At 42.7% G+C, this 20,318-nt stretch overlaps 1 protein-coding gene and 2 long non-coding RNA genes across 3 annotated transcripts; all 3 read right to left on the reverse strand.

Moving 5' to 3' along the window:
• Nucleotides 1-581: 581 nt before the first annotated feature.
• Nucleotides 582-2,778, reverse strand: LOC117024605 (uncharacterized). The gene is made up of 3 exons (XM_033110019.1): nt 2,628-2,778; nt 1,968-2,293; nt 582-1,176 (listed from the first exon to the last, which is right to left on the reverse strand). Exons 1-3 carry the CDS (start codon nt 2,776-2,778, stop codon nt 946-948), a joined length of 708 nt encoding a protein of 235 aa, XP_032965910.1. The 3' UTR covers nt 582-945.
• Nucleotides 2,779-5,588: 2,810 nt separating this feature from the next.
• Nucleotides 5,589-14,903, reverse strand: LOC117025165 (uncharacterized). Its single transcript, XR_004423558.1, has 3 exons — nt 14,311-14,903; nt 12,417-12,466; nt 5,589-8,727 (listed from the first exon to the last, which is right to left on the reverse strand). It is a non-coding gene; the product is annotated as an uncharacterized LOC117025165 (long non-coding RNA).
• A 2,457-nt stretch (nt 14,904-17,360) lies between these two features.
• LOC117025164 (uncharacterized) lies at nt 17,361-19,810 on the reverse strand. Its single transcript, XR_004423557.1, has 2 exons — nt 19,733-19,810; nt 17,361-17,819 (listed from the first exon to the last, which is right to left on the reverse strand). It is a non-coding gene; the product is annotated as an uncharacterized LOC117025164 (long non-coding RNA).
• Nucleotides 19,811-20,318: the final 508 nt, after the last annotated feature.

A 20,318-nucleotide genomic window follows, 5' to 3' on the forward strand; every position in this document is an offset into this window, starting at 1 on the left:
TCTATTGTCTTCCTGAAGGCATTACCTCCAAATAAATTATAGGAAGTTTTTTTTCATTAGACCACGGTTGATAAATACATAAACTAATTATATCTAAGATATTTATTCAGTGAAAATATTTCTTAATACTTGTTAGTATTACTTAATACTTCCATTCCAGTAAATTTCACTCATATCTATACATGGGTGTACAGTTATATATGTATAGATTTTTTTCCCCCAAAAGACAAAGATTTAAGAAACATCTGTGATACAGAATTGCACAACTGAAATCTATGTAATTCTACTAACAATTGTCACCCCAATAAATTAAAAATAAAAAAAAATAAAAAAAAAAGAAACATCTGGGTAATAATCTGTAAAACATTTTGTGCGGGCTGATTCAGAGGAAGTGTTTATGTATGTATTTATTTGTTGTATACATCCCTTTTTCGAAGTGGGTCATTTACAGGTTTTCAGCAGTCATTAAAGTGATTAACGTTTATAATTATTTCCCATCTCCCACTAGCAATTAATGATATAAGACATAAACATTTTAACTTTGTCAAGTCTAAATTTAAAACTTAACTCCAAGAGCCAGGTAGCAGTTAAAATTCTTCTCATAGCTTGTTTTCCCAGGGCCAGTAACTACTAAAAGAAACTCAGAAAACACAAGAAATCCTTCAGACTGCTATTTAGCGACTGAAAGAAATGAATATTGTTAGGTGAGTGTTTTAATAAGGCAGCATTTTCAAAGCATTTTCCTAAGATTATTTCTAATTGACCCTGTGATAAAGTAGTCCCAAACTGCCTTAAAACAGTAATCAGTTTGAAACCAGTGAGCAAGCCTATGACAGGAAGTTGTTAATAATATGCTTCGATATTTACCTGCGAAATACTGAGCTGAACTACTTTTGTAAAAGAACAATTGAAAGTAAACGGCCTTTGTAATGCAAATCGATCCAGTTACAAAAGCCACCACTTTTGGAATCCCATAACTTTCACCTGAGTTTGCAACAGATCTATCACTAAAGCACAGCCCATGAGTTGTGGCACGTCCATGTCCACCCAAGAACGAGAGACCATCATCCAAAGGGAACACAACACGTCTCCTCCAGTTTCCGAACTCCTTGCGCTCCTCCAAGATTCCTCTTTCCCAGCCTTTCCCGAGGGCCGCAGATCCGGACCTGCACTGGGCTAGGTGGATTTAGACCGGTTAGAGTTAAGATGGTATCATTAGCTGCGCACAGCGTGACTTCCCACTAATCCTCTCTGCAACTTACAACAAGTTTAAATGTCCATGCATGATGTTATTAACTGGCTTTAGTAAGTGCTTAAGACCGAGATCTCTTTTTAATGCAATCTCTGAACAAGTTCTACTGTATCCACCCAACAGGAAGATTAATATTTCCAGCTAATCTGATTGGGGGAAGATGCACCCTGAGTCCCTAATGGGCAGTGGGGGTAGAGGTGTTAGCTGATTCAGCGAAGGGCCCAGAGTGGAATGCGCTCACCACGCGGCTCTGGAGTCACAAAAGTTCCTCTCCGGAGAACTTCCCCGCGAAGCGGGAGAGGGGTGGTGGTGGGGTCTTTTCAGTTAGCAGTTTTTCACTGGGTTAAAAAAAAATAGGAGGGAGGCTCACAGTATCTTTATCAACAATATTGATTATACTCAGAGAGGATGCCTGGGCAGAACTACAGAAACTGAGTGCCAGCAAAAGAAAGCCCCTTAATCACAAGTTGCCTGCTAGACTGAGGAAGGGGCCCTAGGATGGGGGTTGCCGCCACAAGATGCCTGCCTCCAGGGGACGTCCTGGCTTGACTGAACTCCGACGTCACCCTCATCCACAAGCTCAACTCAATGATTCAGAAGCAACCGCAGTCCCGAGCTGGCGAGAGGCTGGACCTAGATGGCTGTTAAGGGGTCGAAGGGCAGGGAAATGAAAAAAAAAAACCAGGAGCGCCCTCGCGGACGCAACTTAGCATACCAGGCAGAGGGAGGCTGGCGGCCCCACGCTGCGGGGTGTTAGCAGCGCCCGCGCCCAGAGGTCGCGGGGTGGTGGAGGGCCAGCGCCGGCATTTGAGCTCGCGGGAACTTGGGAGGCCTCCCAGCCTGCTACTCGGGCCGTAGCGCGCCCCCGGCCGCCCTGCCGCGCGCAAGTCCGGAGCGCGCGCCAGCCCCGGGAGCGCGCGCGCCGGCGCACCAACACCAGTAGTTCCAGCAGCTCTGGCCGCCGGTCTCCAGGGAAACACCAATCAGACGCCCGCTTTCTGGAAAGGGCCGCGAGCCACCACAACTGCTGCAGGATTCCGGCTGTTGGCGGTCACAGGGAAGCGTCGTGCTGCCCGGTCGCTGACCGGCCGCCTTCGCCGCTGCCACTGCCTAGCCCAGCTACTTCTGCAGCCAGTCACGGAGTCGGCTGTCTCCTCTGTGCACCGCCCACGCCAAGCATCTTGCAATGCGGCTGCTAAGCCTGGCTATTTTTAGATCTCAAGAAAACGTTGTGCCAGAGCTCAGCTAAAACCCACTCAAACCACCAAACACAGGGATGTGCTTCTTGTTGAACAAATATGGCTCAGATCTCCATATTTCTCTGAATAAAGTCGACTATCTTCACTTTTTAAAGTCCTACCTCCTGTGGTCTAACAGTTGGCTGCAAAACGGAAAGCCACACTCTCCCACCTCAAAGAGGTCATCACCTTTCTAAGGACGTGCACTAACTCGTGGCCCTGAGTGAAGGCAGGCAGATATTCCTTAGCAGCAGTCATAGCTATATTCTTTTCATTTCCATTCACCATCTTTAGAATTAATTCCACAATTAAGTCCAACAATTCCCAGAAGGGAATGGAGGTTTCTGCTGATTTCTGTACTAGGTTAAGTTGTGTTACGATACCAATGAACACACAAACAGGATAACAAAGCCATCCATTAAAATCTGGAGACACTGAAGAACTACCTCACATGCCCCATCGCTGTAGGACCTGTTTAACTGTCCGAAGTACTAGTGTTAAAATAACTGATCAGTATTATAGCTGTCGTTTTACTCAGTAACTTCTAAAGGACACATTGTCTCTTGTTGCCCATCTCACCACATCCCCCCAACACCCATCCAAATGCAACATATTAGGGTGTGTTTTACTTAATCTAACTAATTAGGGAAAAGCTAATTCATAGAAAGACAGAGCAGGAAAAGGATATCAATATTCTTAAGCCACAATGGTATTTCCAGAGATACAAATCCATAGAAAAAAACTAGACAGTTATACTATCTGTATTTCTTTTATATATTTTCTAGCCTATTGGAAAATAAAATCTTTGGCTTCCTCTTTCCATTTTAAAAAAGTCAAAACCTTAGAATGCTAAACTGTCTATACCTTATGTAGTCTATGAATAGGAAGAACATTTGTGAACTTAAAATATACTCATCCTTATCTATTACTTATTATTTAAGTGGTTTCTTAATTTTCATCAGAAACTACACATAATCAAATTAGAATTTCCTATTTTTCCAAATAAGGAAGTCATTTTAATTTAAAAAATAAACACAGATCACCAATAGTAGAAATTTAGTGTTTAAAAAGACTTGAAAGCCACTTTGGGAAAATAATTCATTTTGAATGTAAATAATGCGTTTATCTCATTACTGTGCACATTAATGGTAACTTCACTAGGGGGCTGATACTGTATGTCCATTCACAACCTGCAAGGATATTGCAGAAGTTTTCCTACATATCTTATTTACCTGTATTCAATTTCCATTTTTGTTGTTTGGGATTTTTCTGTATGACTGTGTTTTTCTTAGATTCTTTATAATTCCATTATTGAGTGACTTTTCATTGTTAATTTTCTTGTATAAAGTAGGACAAGGAAAATAAGTTGGTTATATCTTTATATTTACTTTTACAGGTGTCATTTTATCGGCCTATTTCTAAGTACTTCATGAAAAGATTCTAGATGTCAAAACCTGCAGTTAACGTTCCTGTTTAGAAATACACAAAATAATACCTTTGACGTTGGCAACTCAGATGTATTATTCAGCAAAACAGCAATTACTCATTGTTTTGCACTTACATATTAAGAACTATGCGACACTTGGTGACACAATAACAAAATTGCAAAGTCAATTATATTTAAAATAGACATCCTAATAAAACATACAACCAACTCCTTTTACTCTTTTTGAACCGTTTTGTTTCCTTTTTCTGACTGTTTACAGTCAAATAGATTGTGTGAATGTTAAACCTAAGCATAATAACTGATTCACACACATAATGAGAAAAGAAAAGTTAGAAAATGGGGAGGAGTGTAATATAAAGGGAGGTGTATTTGTGAGGGCAGCAGAATCCACCTAGCAAGGTGCCAGAACCTTGTATGTTTTTAGAAATGTACATCTAGGATATTCTTCGCAATGTCAATCATAGTAGCAAACTTTGAAAGAGCAGTATCTGCCAAAATTTAAAGCAAAAATTAAGCTAGATTCATATTCAATAATTGAATAGATTCATATTAAAAAATTAAGCTAGATTCAATAATTCTAAGGAGCTCTAAAGTAATACAACTCAAGTAGAGTCTCTTTATATTTATGAAGGAAGAGTTTCAGGTGGGAGTAGGTGTTTGTTCTATTCTATTTTAATTGGACAAGAAGCATTTTTGTAACTTGAACTTGCCAGTAATGAATTCCAACCCAACCTGTAGCCTGAATTGAAGTTCCCATCAGGAAATTAAAATGTTTGGATAAAATAACTTCTAAATAAACTCTATTTCTTTTTGCTTCTTTTTGTATTTTCTGCAATGTAGCCCCTCGCAATGATATTAGTTCTAGTGTGGGAAAATATTATAATTGAGATCTGGTAAGTTATTTGCAGACTTCAAGTTTTTCTTTACACTGTGCTGACATTTAGTACAGCCCTGGTGAGGAAAACAATACTACCATTCATAGCTCTAGACGTAGATTTCAATCGACTTAAGCGGGCACAATGAAACTTGGTCATTCACTGGTTACCCATATTGTGTTCTCAAATTTTCTCTCAGCAAAAGTATAATGACTCAGTATTGTATGGTTGCATAGACAAGGGCTCTGAACAAGAGACACTAGTTTTGTCTGACGGTGTGAGAAAGTCGTGAAGGGATCTTTTCTTCCAGATGGTGTTAAATTCAGCTGCCTTTTTAACATTGGCCTTGCACAAGCAATCTGCTGCTCCCCTTTCACAAAGACTGTGCTTGGTTCCCACTAGTTAACATGCATACTCACGCAACCTGCAACTTCACTCCAACTGTTTTACAATGCAGTGGTATGCTAAATAAACTTGATCCGGTTTCTGCCAATGTTAAAACTAGCTTTCAAAGAACTACTTAACTGATATTTACACTTCTTTTGACTTAAATGTACATGCCTTTGGAATATTTCAGATTTCAAAGAAATATCACCTTATTATAAGGTCATTGTAGAGATTACCTCAGACACCCTTCAGACCCATGCTCAGATACAGTCTCTCTCTTAAACACACACAAATAAAACAAAATGTCAAAAGTTTGATGCGCAATAGAAAAAAAATTGGGACATGTTGCAGCAAGAGTAGTGGAACAGCAAAAAATAAAATGAAAATAATAACATTGAAATGTATTTTTATTGATCAATACGTCATGTAACATTAGTATGATACAAAGCAAGTTTGATATGACAATGGCAAACACATAATTATAATATTGTTTATTTTCCTTAGATGCTATTTTTAACATATTTACATAAAAGACCAAGATGTAGGCAAAAGCTTCAGTAATTTGACTCCATTGAGTGCTTTCAGTAAACAATAGGTTTCCCCAGCAAACATCTTATTGCCTTAATTGAACCTCCTTGAGAAAGAAAACCACACACTTTGTAATGTAAATGTTAATTGTAGTAGACAATGGGTCTAGGTAAATAGCACCCCTGGACATGAAGTAAATGAAAGGAATACAGGCACTTAACAATAAAAGGTTGTTTGCACAAACAGTGCTTCAAATGTAAATAAACAAGGGTCTTCTCAACGGTCACTACAGTAGTAAAACTTTGGCACGTGTTCAGCAGCCAAATTGAGAATTTACTTTAATAAAGTCTCTCAGAGTTTCTAACTGAAACCATCAGTGGTTTTATAGGCTTCTCCATTCTGAAGTCATAAAAGGAGTTGGAAAAGTGTACTGCTTTTGAAGAAAAAAAATGTATATTTGGGATTTTCAGTAATCTAGGCCACATGGAAGGTAACAGGCCATTTTGGGCATTTTTCTTATTGCAATGCTTGTATTTATGTTTAAGTACCTATGCAAATGTTTACTTAGTGACACTGGGAAACTGTGAGGACTTTTATGAAAAGATTACTGTGGGGACCTTCAAAGAGCCAGAGTTTCTGCTAAGCATAGTGATTTTAGATAAAATAAAAATGGCTGTTTAGAACACCTCTGGCCGGGACTATACCAAAACAACCTTTTACCATATTGTTGCTGTAATCAACTTTCCATAGGTTGATGATTTTATAGTTTTACTGCCAGTGTGTCTACTAGAAAAATTAGGCCACGTTCCTACGTATGTTAAGAGGTAAACAGGCTGATGAAGTGATGATAATGTCTGTTATATAGAGATATGAATTTTTAAATATAACTCACCCAAAACAAAAGCCAAAAGGTGGTCACAAGGCCAAAAGTATGTACTGAGAATTTGACTTGAGGTGCAGGCAGTAATGGGAATCTTGGAACTGCTTTCTACGAGCTTTCCTTAAATATTGAAAATCTCAATCAAAGAAGGGAGCCAAACTTAATTATGGCCAGATTAAACAGAGGTTACAAAATTAACAGAAACAGACAGTATGCAGCAGCTACAGACCAGTTGGTGCTGCTATTTGGGAGGCTGCAGATGGCTGTGGGTGGGAAATGCCTCTACTTTCTTAAGCGATGGAGATGAGTATGGTGTGTGCACTTGATGTTTTTTTCATACCCTCACCCCCCAACAGGGCTGTCTGTCATAGGCTGCCGGGCCCGCTTTACCACTTGCCCCCGAGCGTGGGAATCGGAGCGTCCTGCCGTTCACATCTCCTGCATTCCGTTTAGCGGAATCAATTAGGCAAGACAGACCCTCAGATTCCCCACCCCCTTTCCATTTTTGTCAGGTCTATATACGTCCTAATTATTTCAGTTTGGGATGCCAGAGCTGTTTCCTGGATAGACCTGATCATCCTTAAACAAAAAGAGAGGAGGCGCACACGTGGGTTGTGGCGTAAATGTCACTTTCATTTCCAATGCTAGGCGCAGAGTAAGACAGAACATTTTTTTAACACTTTGACAAGAGGGGAGGCGATCTCGTCTCCATCATGTCTTTCTGCTTCAGTAGCTTCCTCAAGGAAACCCTCTTGGAACAGAGAAGCATCTGTCCTTGTATTTTGAATAGAAGAATAAAAATCAGCCTTTGCTTTTTTTTTTTTTTTTTGCATTTTCCCTCCTAGCTCTATGTCCTCAGTAGATACAAATTATTAACTTTCCAATATAAACTTTTCTGAGAGTCTAATTTCATATCATTTGACATACACCCCCAAATACATGTGGTTTCCAAGCATAATCTTAATTTTTTTTCAGGGAAGAGCCTCAGAACACCCTGAGTCTACATATTATGGAATCATTTTTTTAAACTAGGTACCAGTCATCTCTACAACAGCTTTCTAAAAAAAAAAAAAAAACCCTCCTCATATTTAAACTTTTGTCTTAAACTATGTAGGACAAACGGTACATGCCTCTTTACTCATTAGCACTACACAATTCTCCTTTGCAGCTTTAACAACCACGCTCGAAGAATCTGGCACCTTTATATTTTGGTATATGTATGTCATTTAATTTCTTCTAAAACCACCTTTAATCATAAGGAAAACAAAAACAAAAACAAAGTTAGATTCAATAAGTATTCCTGACCTTTCTGGTTTTTACTGTCTCTTGGTTGTAGTCTTTCATTTTCACACGCTCCCCGGCGATCTTGAAGGAGTTTTTACTTTCGGTTATCTAGCTTTATGAAGACCAATACACTCATACAGCTAGATAACCAAAGATAACAACTCGCTTCCCTCACACGCCTCTGTCTTCCTCTGGCCAGAGTCCAGATGCCGAAGTTTCTGGCAGTCCCGAAGGGTAGTCCTCTCGGAAACTTGGCCGCGCTTAAGATTCCTCCTTGTATGTAAATATGACCTGGTTTCTGCTTGTGTGCGGCTAAAACATCCAAACGAGATCTGTGGCTTTCAAAGTTTATTCCGAACTTTTCTTTTCCTTCCAGCAAGTAATCTCCGGCAGCGTTAGCCAACAATTCATCTATTAATATCAGAAAATAAAACCAGCTATTAAGGTGCAGCAAGCGGTTACGATCGAGTAGCAGCATCCGTCCCTTCAGAGGCCTCTATTTGCATTGTAAATTGCTTCTTTCTCACGCAAGACTCTTTAGCCTCCCTCTATAGAGATGTATAAAAAAGCCAAAGGCAATTTCCAGCGCAGGTTAAGGAGGACGGAAAAAAAACAAAACAAAACAAAACATCCCATTCTATAGAAGTGACAGCTGATTCAGGGATCTGCTCCTGATCCTTTTGGGTTAGGCACCATGAGCTTTTTACCAAGCGGTGGCAGCTTGATTGCACATATCTTGTGTGTGTGTGTTTTGGGGGGAAGATCCTCGATTTTCACAGGGCTTCTAGGCTGGGGAAGAGAAGAAGCCGTCTTGCTGGCATGCTGCTGCCCCCGGTCTGAAAGAAGGAGAAAAGGGCCATCATTGGAGGGGCTTTCACTGCCAAATTGCGGACCAGCCCGGCAAGGTCAAAGGTTCGAGACCGCAGGAGACCAAGGTAATGATGATGTCATGAGAAATCTCAAGTACATGGTTATTGATATGCATCAGTGATCAGCCAACTGCCCCAAGCCTGCAGCCCGGGCAGCGGCAGCGGCAGCGGCAGCTGCAGCATTGCAACAAGCCCTATTTTCTCAATCAACATCTCTTCCGCTAGCACTACGGACTGCTCCTGGAAAAGCAACCCGCGGCCTTTTACCTCCTTGGTGCTAGTGTAGATCGCTCTAATATCCAAAGACTGGAAGAAATCTCTCTCTAAGGACAGATAAAAGCATTTCAGATCGGGGGAACGTCTTTGCCTGAATTTCTCTTCTGGCAGATTGCATGGGCAGGCAGATGAAAGGCACTTTGCTGTTGCTTAAAGCAGGGCCTTGCTTTCTGGGGCTGGAATCAGCTCTGTATTACGCAGTGAGTCGATGTGTGATTACATTGACAATTTGCTCTGGTGGTGTGTTTTTAATGGCTTCACAGCTCAGACATGTTTTCTATCTGTGTACCATGGCGATAGGGCAGCGTATTTTGTTCTGTAAGTTCAAAATGAATGTCCTAAGCAAGCCGACTTCATCCTGGTTTTTAAAAAATGACTCTCTCAACAGGGGATGTGCCATAGAATGAAGCACAGGTAAACACTGCTGCAATAGTTTCTAATGTTGTACACAACTCTGCTGTAATAAAAATGCTGCACCTTTGTCTATAGTTTCACACATCAATTTTCATACAAAAGGTCAAAATGTACTAGTTTTTCTTATGAAATTATGAAAATCGTATTGCTATCACATGAAAAAGACAAGTAAAACACCTGGATGTTAATAGCATAACTCTACCCCCACCCTCCCCTCCCCACACCCACCCTTCTTCTATTTAGAGGGGAATATTGTTTAATTAGGTAGCCTCATTCCTTTTCTTAGGACTTTTCAAAGTGTGACTATGATCACTTAGAAGAGCTCTACTTCTCTTTCCTTCTCACTGAGTAATCTATGCCTAACTCATCTATAATATGGACCATTCTAATACTCAGATGCCCCTCACCATAACATCTAAAGTATAGTCCACATAAGATGCATATTCACCATGGGTGAACTTTATGGACTGTTTTCCAAAATTATGAGTTATGTTTGGTGATGTTACTATTTTTAAAATATATGCTACAAAAGAATGTCATAAATCTTCATATTCATTTCACACATCCCTAGTTTATCACAATACTCTCATTTCTATAGGTAAACTATTTTCCCCAATGACTAAAACACTTTCAGAATTAATATACACTCTTTCATTGATTCAGTAATTTATTCATTTAAGACATGAGTGTGAATACGCTTACTAAATTACATACAGAGCACATATGTAAATCCTACTGAAAGGACTGAGAAGTAAAGAAAACTAGAATTGCTAAGAAAAGCCCCCAATCAAGAGTACAAACAACAATATTACACCAATTAAAGATATGATTTAATAACACGGATGCCAACTTTTCCCTAGATTTTTTATTAATTTACTTTTTTGGTAACCATTCTTGTCCTGATTATTGAGAAAACACTGTGCTATGGAAATCACTCATCTATTTTTCTTATCACATTTAGGTACAGAACTGTGATCAGAAATGGCTGTATTGGGAGATATACATATGTATATAAGTATATATATATGTGTGTATATATATACACACATATATATGTATGTATATATACGCAAAATACAATACTACAAGTTGTATATATATACAAACTACAAACTACTATATATGTGTATATATATACAAACTACATGTATATATGTGTGTGTGTGTATGTATATATATATATATATATACATACACAAACTACAAATTAATTTAGAGAAACATACTCCTATAGAATTATTGTTCCTTCTTGAACTATGAGGCCACAACATAAATTACTACTGGATAAGAATTGAACATATCACTGAAGAACATGCCAGTTTTGACATTATGTAAAACCCTAATGAGCTTTGCTGCCTAGGAAGACAGAGTATTTTGGCCTTGCTTTCGAAGACCTAGAAGCAGAATCATTAGTGAATTGGCATGTACTACATAAAGCAAGCATATGATCAGATCAATTCAATTGCTTAAGTCAAAACCCCAAGAAATGCCAGATATTTTTAGCATATCTTTTTGCTTTATGTATGTCTGGGTGGGGAGTGGTGAAAGTAGAGATATGTGATGCATGTATGTCTGTGTATCACCCCCATATTTGTGTGGATTTGCAAATTAATGTGGCTACATTTCCCCATTTATCAATTAAATGCATTTTAGAGCCCAAGTAACTATCAGGAAAGCCAAGACATTGAAAATTTTAGTTGCTTCTACAATTAGAAGCTACAGAAAACACTGTCTTAAAATAGCATATTCTAAGGCAATGCCACATAGTCATATCAACTGACTCCAGGACTGGCCCCCATGCCTGTCACATATACTGTAGATTCATTATGAGAGCTCCCAACAGTGAAAATAGTTAACATAATGATTATGGGCAGTTTGTTCATTAACCATATAGCCAATTAAATATTTTGCTTCTCCATCATCTTTCAAGATATGGAGAAATAAAAGATATATAGCAAGGTTTAACACTGAGCACTTGATTATTTTGAATACTGCCAAGGTTCATATCATAGTTTATCATATACATTTCAAGGACTTTATTATTATCTATGATGTGAGATAAGTTGAAATAATTGTGCTCTAATGATTCCTAGCAATGTGTGCCATACATTGTTAGGAGAAACTATTAACACCTACATGTTTTTATTCCAGATACTTTTGTTTTTCAAAAAGCTGTTTAACTGAGCTACAGAATACCCTTTTTGAAATCTGCATATTGAAGGATATACTGAATTCAAATGGTTTGCCTATTCATTCTCTAATAAATTCCCATTAATGGCCAATAGGTTAGGACGTGATGGTCATGCTTGTTTTCTAATCTTTTTATAGGTCTCCAGATGGCTGAAACATGAATTGAAACATACTGGTTTTCTTAGGCATAAACAATCTCTGCTTAAGTTAAAAGTGAAAAGTTATGATGCTCCACATATTTGGATCAGAATCATGCTATTCTATAAATGCAAATACATCAGATTTGCCACTAATATTTTGAACACCTCTCTGAATCCCATTAACACTATTGCAGAGTATGTAAAAAATTGGTCTATCACCAAAATCGTTTTTAATATTGTGTGTGTATGATTGTCATGCATGTAAACTACAGTCCACTAATACTGTCAAGACTACCATTTTCTACAAAAAGCCATTTAATTTAGGGCAATCTGTGTAGTTCAGGCAAGGTACTTGACTGGCTTACTTTCTAATAAAAGTCTCTTATTGTTTCTTCTGTGTTCCAAATTCTTTTTTATAGGCAGTTACAGGTTATGTTTACATTATCTGCAATATATAAAGGCTACCTATGGGAAAAAACTGCATATATGGAAACTTAGATTTTTCTGTAATTTTATCTATTGCATGAACTGGAAGATATGCAATACATACACTACAGGCCTGCCACCCAGTAAATAATATTCTATTTTGATTTTGTACATCACTTTGATTTTATCAAATGTAAATTTTAAAATTACCTTTGGTTGGTTGGACTGTCTATTCATTTTATGCTTCTTTGTAGACTCATCTGAAAAACAGTCAAGAAAACAAATGATTACTATATATATATGTGTATATATATATATATATATATACACATATATATATATATTCATGTCTAGATTTGGCTTCATTTAAAGTATTGCAATTACAATGATTTTTAAAATGCCAAGAGATTCCAGAAAACCTAGTACAATGTACTCTGGGCTTCAGCACCTACAGGGTTAAATATGCTAATTTGCATTTAAATGGAGACACGAAAGATAATGGGAATGCAAAATATGCAGAATCTGGAGGGGTTTGGAAATTAATTTTTTTCTTTCTTATTTTTAGCTTGGAAGGAAGAGGGACTGGAGAAAAATTATGGATTTGAACATTGTAACCTGCCATACAAAAGAGGAGGGAGAGTTATTCCATGTAAGAATTTTAAGACTGGAACAAGTTGTATTTTCTAAATGTTTGAGAGACTGAATTTCCAGGCCCTTCAAACAATGGGAATCCCTGGATAAATATCTAATCCATTAGAAAGATGCAAATAGTTTACTGTAAGGCCACAGCACGGTGAGATGTGCATTCATATCTGTGTCTCCTGATTGGCTATTTCCTCCAGTAACTCAATGAATAATGTAAAACCTGATTGCTGTAAAGTGGTGGATTTTTTATTCCTTTGCCCCATCCCCCATGACTGTATATTCAAGAAGTCTTACACTCCTGAAAATAGGTTGCTTTTCCTTTACGATTTTTTTTAATGCTTATTGTTATTTTGGAGTGGCAGGGTGGGGCTATTGGTTTTGCAAAATGAAAGTACTGCACTGGTTCAATTATGCTGACTATGGAGCTTGTTTCCCGGGACAGCACCCTAATTACTGATACCAAGATGAGGAAGGAGGTGGCAGGCAGAGGTGGGCATCAGGAGAGGGAGGAAACTGGATTCGACCCTCTGTTCTGGGCCCAAGGCAGCCACAGCTCCAAAAGAGCCCCCGGCCGTGGCCGTGACTTGACAGGGCCTCCGGTCTAACTTCTGATCAATTTCACTGCTGCCCTGACCCCTCAAGACAGTCTTCCATTCAAGCACCGCGGGTATAATTGCAAGAGAAAACGCCGCAGACTCTAATGGAAATACATTGCCTGGGTTCCCACTGCCCCGGGTTCCCTCAAACAATTCTAGGCCACAGAAGGAAGGTCTTGCCTCCCTCAGTGGGGTCTGGGCTCCAAGCAAACCGCAGAGACCCGGCTACGCTACGACACCAGAAGGTCCAAGTCCCAATAACTAACCCCGATGCATCTTGATGAATCTGAACTTGGGATAACCCGGTAAAAGCGGCCCCTCGCCTTCCGGAGTCCAAAAAGCAAAAAGAAAAAGGAAATGGAAATCCACCAGGTTTAGTTAGCTACTGTGCATAAGTTTCCGCCAATTCCAATCAGACCCTCACATCTTTGCCAGGTAATTGCAACTTTGAGGTTGTTAAAAGAATTATTCAAAATGCGAATCCTAAATCCAGGAACGCAAAATACAACGTATCTGGCTCTAGTTTAAGAGGGAAAAGTCCCACCACCAACAACAAAATTACATACAAAATTCCCCTTTCCAGCACGAAATTTTCCTGGCTTCTCTCTGCAATTGGGGTTCAGGCCGCTGGATAATTAACAGTCCTGGCTCAGACAACTCTCGAGATCAACAGGTTTAGCATCTGAGACACACAATCAATTAGCTGAAACAAACCCGGGACTGGCCCTCAGAGCAGCCCGCAGCGGGGCTCTGCGGGCATCGACTCGCGGCTAGGTGAGGAGCGCCGGCGCGGAGCTGCGGCGGGCAGTGATGGCCCCGCGCCGCTGGCAGAGTTGCCGCCTGCGGGCCGCCACGATACTCACTTGCTCTCCTCCCTGCGCTAGGCAGTGTTGCCCCCCAAATCCAACTGGGCAGGAATCAAAGCGCGGGCCAGAAGACAAGATCCAGAGTCACAGGGCGGCCGCAGTACACAAACAGGCTCATTTCGGCGTCTCAAAAAAAGAAAAAAAAATTCAGATCATCCCTCTCCTGAGCACATTTAAAACTGCCGCTCAATTCCACACGGTGATTCTTGCTTGATTGGGTCTAAAATAGTTTAAATGGATCTTCCCTTTTGGGAAGAGAGAGAAGGGCGCAAAAGACGAAGGAAGAAAAAAACCCCAACTTTTCCCCCCCACGCCAGGCACTTGCTCCCTGAACCTCGGAGTGGAGAGTGAAGTGGTGTGTGCGAGGCTCGGCAAGTTTTTGGGGGGGCTGTCCAAGGTCTAGTCCAGCCCCCTCTGCCGAGGAGGACGTGCTCTGAAACTCAACCAATTTCCCCACTGCTTTTGTTACTGATGAACTGAAGCCCTATTGTTCATCCATTGCCACGGTCTTTTTCAGTCCCCACACTACGTTCTGCGTTGCCAGAGATAATGAATTTGCACCCAAACCTCTCATAGTCCCCTCCTGACAGACGGAACAAATTAGAAATGTCTCGCCTGAAGGAGGGCAATGGCTACATTTTCCCATTGTAGGATGCAAAGCACACATTTCTTTGGAAACTTCTTTTGCCTTTTCTACCTTTTATTATCTTCTCCTTCTGTTTCTTTTTTCCTCCAGTTTTTTCTCTTGATTTCTTTAGACTCCCCCTCTTTTCTCTTTTTTAAGAATAGACCTATCTTGTTTTTCCAATGCACCAGTTTATGTAACTTGTGGATCTTTTCTACCTTCTTTCCTTCTTTCCTCTTCTTTCTTTTTAAAGGGCTCCCTTTGCAATTTTATTTACAAACTTGGAGAATGACCTTTTGACTTGCAGACTTTTTTTTTTAAAGAAAGGTCTTTTGGTTCAAGTCCCCCTTCCTCACTCCTCACTCCTCCCCTTTTTTGTTGTGGTCCTTCAATTTGTTTGGCTAAAGACAAGCAATAGATTATAAGGATTTTTATTCGTTAAACTCCAGAGCTATATTCAAAGGGTACCAGGGACGCGCCATAGGGATTATCTATTTGAGGGGGAAGAAAAAGCGTGTGTGTGTGTGTGTGTGTGTGTGTGTATTCGTTCCAGGGAAAGAGGCAGAGAGATGTGGGAGGGGGTGGGTGGGAGTGTGCAGTGAGAGAATGGTGGGGGCCTTGAGGGGAAGGTGGGCTTCCTACAACACGATCTGGAAGACTGTCGGGGGGTGTAGGCGCGAGAGGGTGGGTGCAACAATCCGTCTCGCGGAGATCGGATTGCACCCCTGGGCCTGTTCGCGCGCCCCAGCCAACCACTGCCTGGGCACGGGTGTCTACGCGCGCGGGCGCTTGTTCCGAGCCTGCGCGCGTGCGACCGGTGACGGGAGGTGGGGGGCTGTAAAAATTCAGATGAGTGGCCCGTATGTAAATGCGGCCGGGGGGAGCGGGGAGGCAGTAATGAGAGCTGCGGGCGCACAGCCCCGCCGGCGGCCCCCAGCTTTCCCGCCAAGTGCAGCCGGAGGACAGCCAGGCGTGTCCTTGGCGGGAGGGCCCCCTCCCGCCGCGCGAGTCCGCCCCCCGCTTCTCCCCCCCCACACCCCCCCTCCCCCGCGCACAGCACACACTCCCCTCGAAGGCGTGGGGCTCGGTAGCCACGAGTATGTCAGGAAAACAAAGCTAGGGCTGCGAGGTGGAACGAAGAAACGGCAGCCTTGGCGGCCAAGGGCAGGACTGGAAAGCCGACACCGCGGCCTCCGGCACCCCTTCCCTTGTGAGTCCGCGGCTCTGCCCTCCGCCTCCGGCTCCGCAAGGCCCCGGTCCAGAAAAGTAAGCACCGTTTCTTAGCTGCCTAGGAGAGGGTGGCGAACTGATGCGGGGGCAGATGTGCACAAGGAGGTGCCAGGAGCCCCCCGCCTGGTGCGCGGGCACGCACACGCTGGCGCGCCGGGCCGCAGAGGGGAAGTCGGAAGGCCTCCTTGCAGCGTAGCCTAGAGCCGCCACCTGCTCGCCGAGGCTGTTGAGCTCCAAGTGAAAAACACACCAGGCTAAACCAGGCAAGGCAGCTCCGGAGCTGCGGTCACGGAATGGTTCGCACCTCAAGCCCCCACCCCCACCCCACTCACCAGACAATGTAATCAGAAAGGCCTGGCTGTTCAGAGGGAGCCTGCTCTGACCACCTCTACCCCCATACCCCCTTTCAAATGGGTGAAACTCGAACTCCAGCCCAGGAGTTCTGGCCTAGATATCCCCGCAGATAAGTCCCAGAGGTGGCAGTGGAGAGACACAGATCTCTCTCTCATCTCGCTCACAGCGCCTGCCTCAGTGTGCACTCCAACCCGAGCACCTCCCCAACACACACACACACACACACACACACACCCGCGCGCGACACTCCCATCACATTAAAACGCACGCTAATGGCACGGCTGTTAATGAAGCCGACGCGCATAATGATTGCACAGGTAAGCAGGTACCGAAACGAGAAGCCCCCCCGCAGTCGACTGGGTGATTTACCTCTCCCTACTGGAAACACGTATAGCTTAACGTGTTTTGGGGGTGATTTGCTGTAGTCTGAGGTCTCCCCCTCCTCTTCTTGTGGAAAAAAGCCAAAAAGAAAAAGAAAAAAGAAAAATCATGTTCCATTGTCAGTCTTCTTTCTGATAAGCTACCGAGCATTGGTCTAAAACATTTGGGGACTTGATTTGATTTGTTATCTGTTATCTTTGATTTGTTGTTTGGGGTGTATTGTTTTCTGAGGGAAGCAAAAGAACGTGTATTTGGTGGGGCTGGAGGTACAGGACAAGAGCCTGCGGGTGCGGTCGGAGGGCTGGCGAGGCTGGAAGCCAGGCAGTGGCGAAAGAAGGCGGCGGCTCATCCTCCCGGGGGGTTGGTACCGGCCCTCTTGGCCCCCTCGGGCCTGAGCGCGGCCAACGCCGCTGCCGCCGCGGGCACTAGCGGGCTCCACCGGCTGCCGTTCCGTGTTTTCCCCCATCCCGGCTTCACGTTCAAGGTTTAGCTGCGAGGTCACGTCCATTGACGTCAGCTCCCTGTCTCCCTCTACGTCCGGCTACATTTACATACATCAAGGAAATTAGGGCATTAAAAAAATATGCAAATCCTGAGCGAAGAGGAGCCGGTACATTCCTGGCGCGATCGCCTTTTATTGAAGCTTTTAATTAAAGGGGCTAGTTGGCGAGCCCGTGAAACAACCGCCAAAACCCCCAAAAGAGAAAAATAAACGCTGTAGCCTTCGGGAACGGTTGTTTCGGCTCCTGTTCTGTGGGCGGCTGAGGACCGCCGGCTGCCGGGCTCGGAGAAGAACAGGTTAGAGGAGGCAGCTCCAGCCCATGCATAATCAGGGCTCCGCGGCGCCTCCATTCTTTCCTCCTCCTCCTTCTCTCCTCCTCCTGCTCTCCTCCTCCTCCTCCTCCTGCTCCCGCTCCTGTTGGTTCCAGCGTGTATTATTTTTAATACTGATGCATATGTAAAGCTATATTTGCATTTTCTAATCGCGAAAAGTTCAGGTTGTATTGTTTTATTGATTCTCTCCTCCCCATTTTTTTTTTTTTTTTTGCTATCTTATGTCTGTCTCTCTTGTCCCTTTCCGTCTTTTTTATTTTATTTTATTTTATTTTTGGCGAGTGTCTGCTGCTGTCTCTTGATAGATAATATGCAGTTGCCTCCCTGCTTCTGTTTATTTAAGGCTCCAAATATCTGTCATGTATGTAATGCCAGCTGTATAACCTCCTGGTTTGGTCATAAAAGAAAAGACACGTTTTATTCTTTCCTGACATAGTCCCTTGATGGACTGTAATGCACATCTTTCAAGGCTCAAAGTTTGATTGTCTAATTAACTTCAGATTAGCAAAAACACAATTCGGGCCAGCGCATTTGAAATTAATGTATGTATAAAGGGAAGTGACTCCAAAGATTTCTAAAGAATTTTTTGTGTTGATTAACTGAAATGTGCGGCATTCACTGCCCTATTGCTTTCTAGCATTTCTTATTGCAAAAAAAAAATCTATTTTAAAATGTGTAGACACAGCAACGGACAGTCTTCTGCAAGGAAGACATTTTCAACCATGTTGTATGTTATACCTTATCTGCTGAATTTGAAATTTACTGAGTTTCTTTTTTATCTTAATATGGCTGGAAACAAGGCACATTGTCTTGATTTAAAAGCATCCTTAATTCCTGAGTTTGAAATGAAAACAAATAAACAAAATAGTTGACTATATGAAGCCAGTTGATTTGCTCTAAAATATACAGGCCTTGAGTTAAATTTCAAGCAATGGTAATCTTGTTTATAGAGTACGATTTTCCTTCCTGGCAATATATCTATTCAGCACAATGGCTTTTGAAAAACATATATATATAAACTGCACTTTTAAATTTACCCCAAAGCTATTATTTTTAAAAAGACTGAATCTATAATTGCATAGCCACAAAGAACAGCAAATATGCACACATGCAGCTTACTCAATTAAATAAGTCCAACTACATGCACAGGTAATTAGTTTTCTTATGAATGACTTACCTGCACAGATACTCAGGGCAAGACTCAGCCTTCCCCATCGCTTTCACGTATAAATATTCACATGTATTTTCCCTCATTTTAAACCTACAGCTGTATGCCATCTTTCATACTGGACTATCCAGCATCCATTTTTAGCAACCCTTAATTCTTATGGCATTTCCAGCCTTATCTCTGGCTGTAGTTTTTCCAGCCTACACCAAAGTGCTCATGATATGTCACCCAATAAAAAGTGGTCAGATGGCTGCACGTAAAACATTAAAAAACGGAAATACACTCATCCCTTAGGTTCGCCTTTACCTTGCCATATATAGCAAGATTACCTTTTCTAAAGTACATTTTCAGCACATTCTATGAATAGTTGCAGGATTCCATAACTGATTGCAGAATTGCCGGTTTCTGGGGGGCACCTGCCTGAGTGAAACAATTCAGCAGGTTAACTGTCTCTTCGAGTTTGGCTGCAATTCAGTCGTGCGTGGCGGTTTGTTCCTGCCTGGATTCTGGCACATACCTGCCCGCCTTTATGCAGGGATCAGGACAAACACATCGGCCACGTTGCAGGGCATAGAGTGGCAGTACATATATTTAGATGGTAGTAGCAAAGAATGTGTGCATGTACGGATGTCTGTGCATGCATGTGTGTTTAGACGCGTGTGTGCGTGTGCGCGCGCGCTGTGTGACAAGGGACACAGAGAGGAACACCTCATATCTGATCTCTCTGTAATCTCCTTTTCTGTTTCTAATCTCCCTCATTGGCACATGGTAGTAACCTGAAGCATCTGAACCGTCACCGTCATTGCCGTGTGCGCGCTGCGGCTTACCCTGGGGGCCCGTGGCTCGGTGGCTCGTTGGTTCGGTGGGTGTTGTGTCGGAGGGTGGGTAGCGCCGCTGCCGCCGCCGCCGCGGGTCCGGGTGCTCTGTCCCAGCCCCGCAGCCGAGCGCGCGGTGCCGGAGCCCCCTCCCACCCCGCCCTCACCCCCATCCTCCCCTCCCCGCCCCTCGGCGCCTCCCCCCAACCCCCAACCCCCGCCCAGCATTACCATACGGAGGCCGAGTCCCTGCGAATCACAGCGGCAGCGGGCGGCATTTGAATAATCCCCGCAACCCGGCGCAGACCCCAACTCCTCCGCCAGCAACGTGCCCTGCACTGAGGGCCACAACTCCAGCGGGTAACCTGGCAGAGGCCGACACCTCCCCAAAGTGCTTTGGGCTCTCAGGAGAGAGGGTGCTGGACCTCTCACTTGCTACTTTTACTTTAACTTGACAGATAGGATCAGACAATAAATTGGGGGGGGGGGGGAAGAGACAGAGACAGAGATAAGCGAGAGAGGAGAAGCGGGAGGAGGGAGAGAGAGAGAGAGAGAGAGAGAGAGAGAGAGAGAAGAAGGAGGAGGAGGAGGAGGAGGA

The sequence above is a fragment of the Rhinolophus ferrumequinum genome, chromosome 7 (assembly GCF_004115265.2).
Source record: "Rhinolophus ferrumequinum isolate MPI-CBG mRhiFer1 chromosome 7, mRhiFer1_v1.p, whole genome shotgun sequence".
NCBI lineage: Eukaryota > Metazoa > Chordata > Mammalia > Chiroptera > Rhinolophidae > Rhinolophus > Rhinolophus ferrumequinum.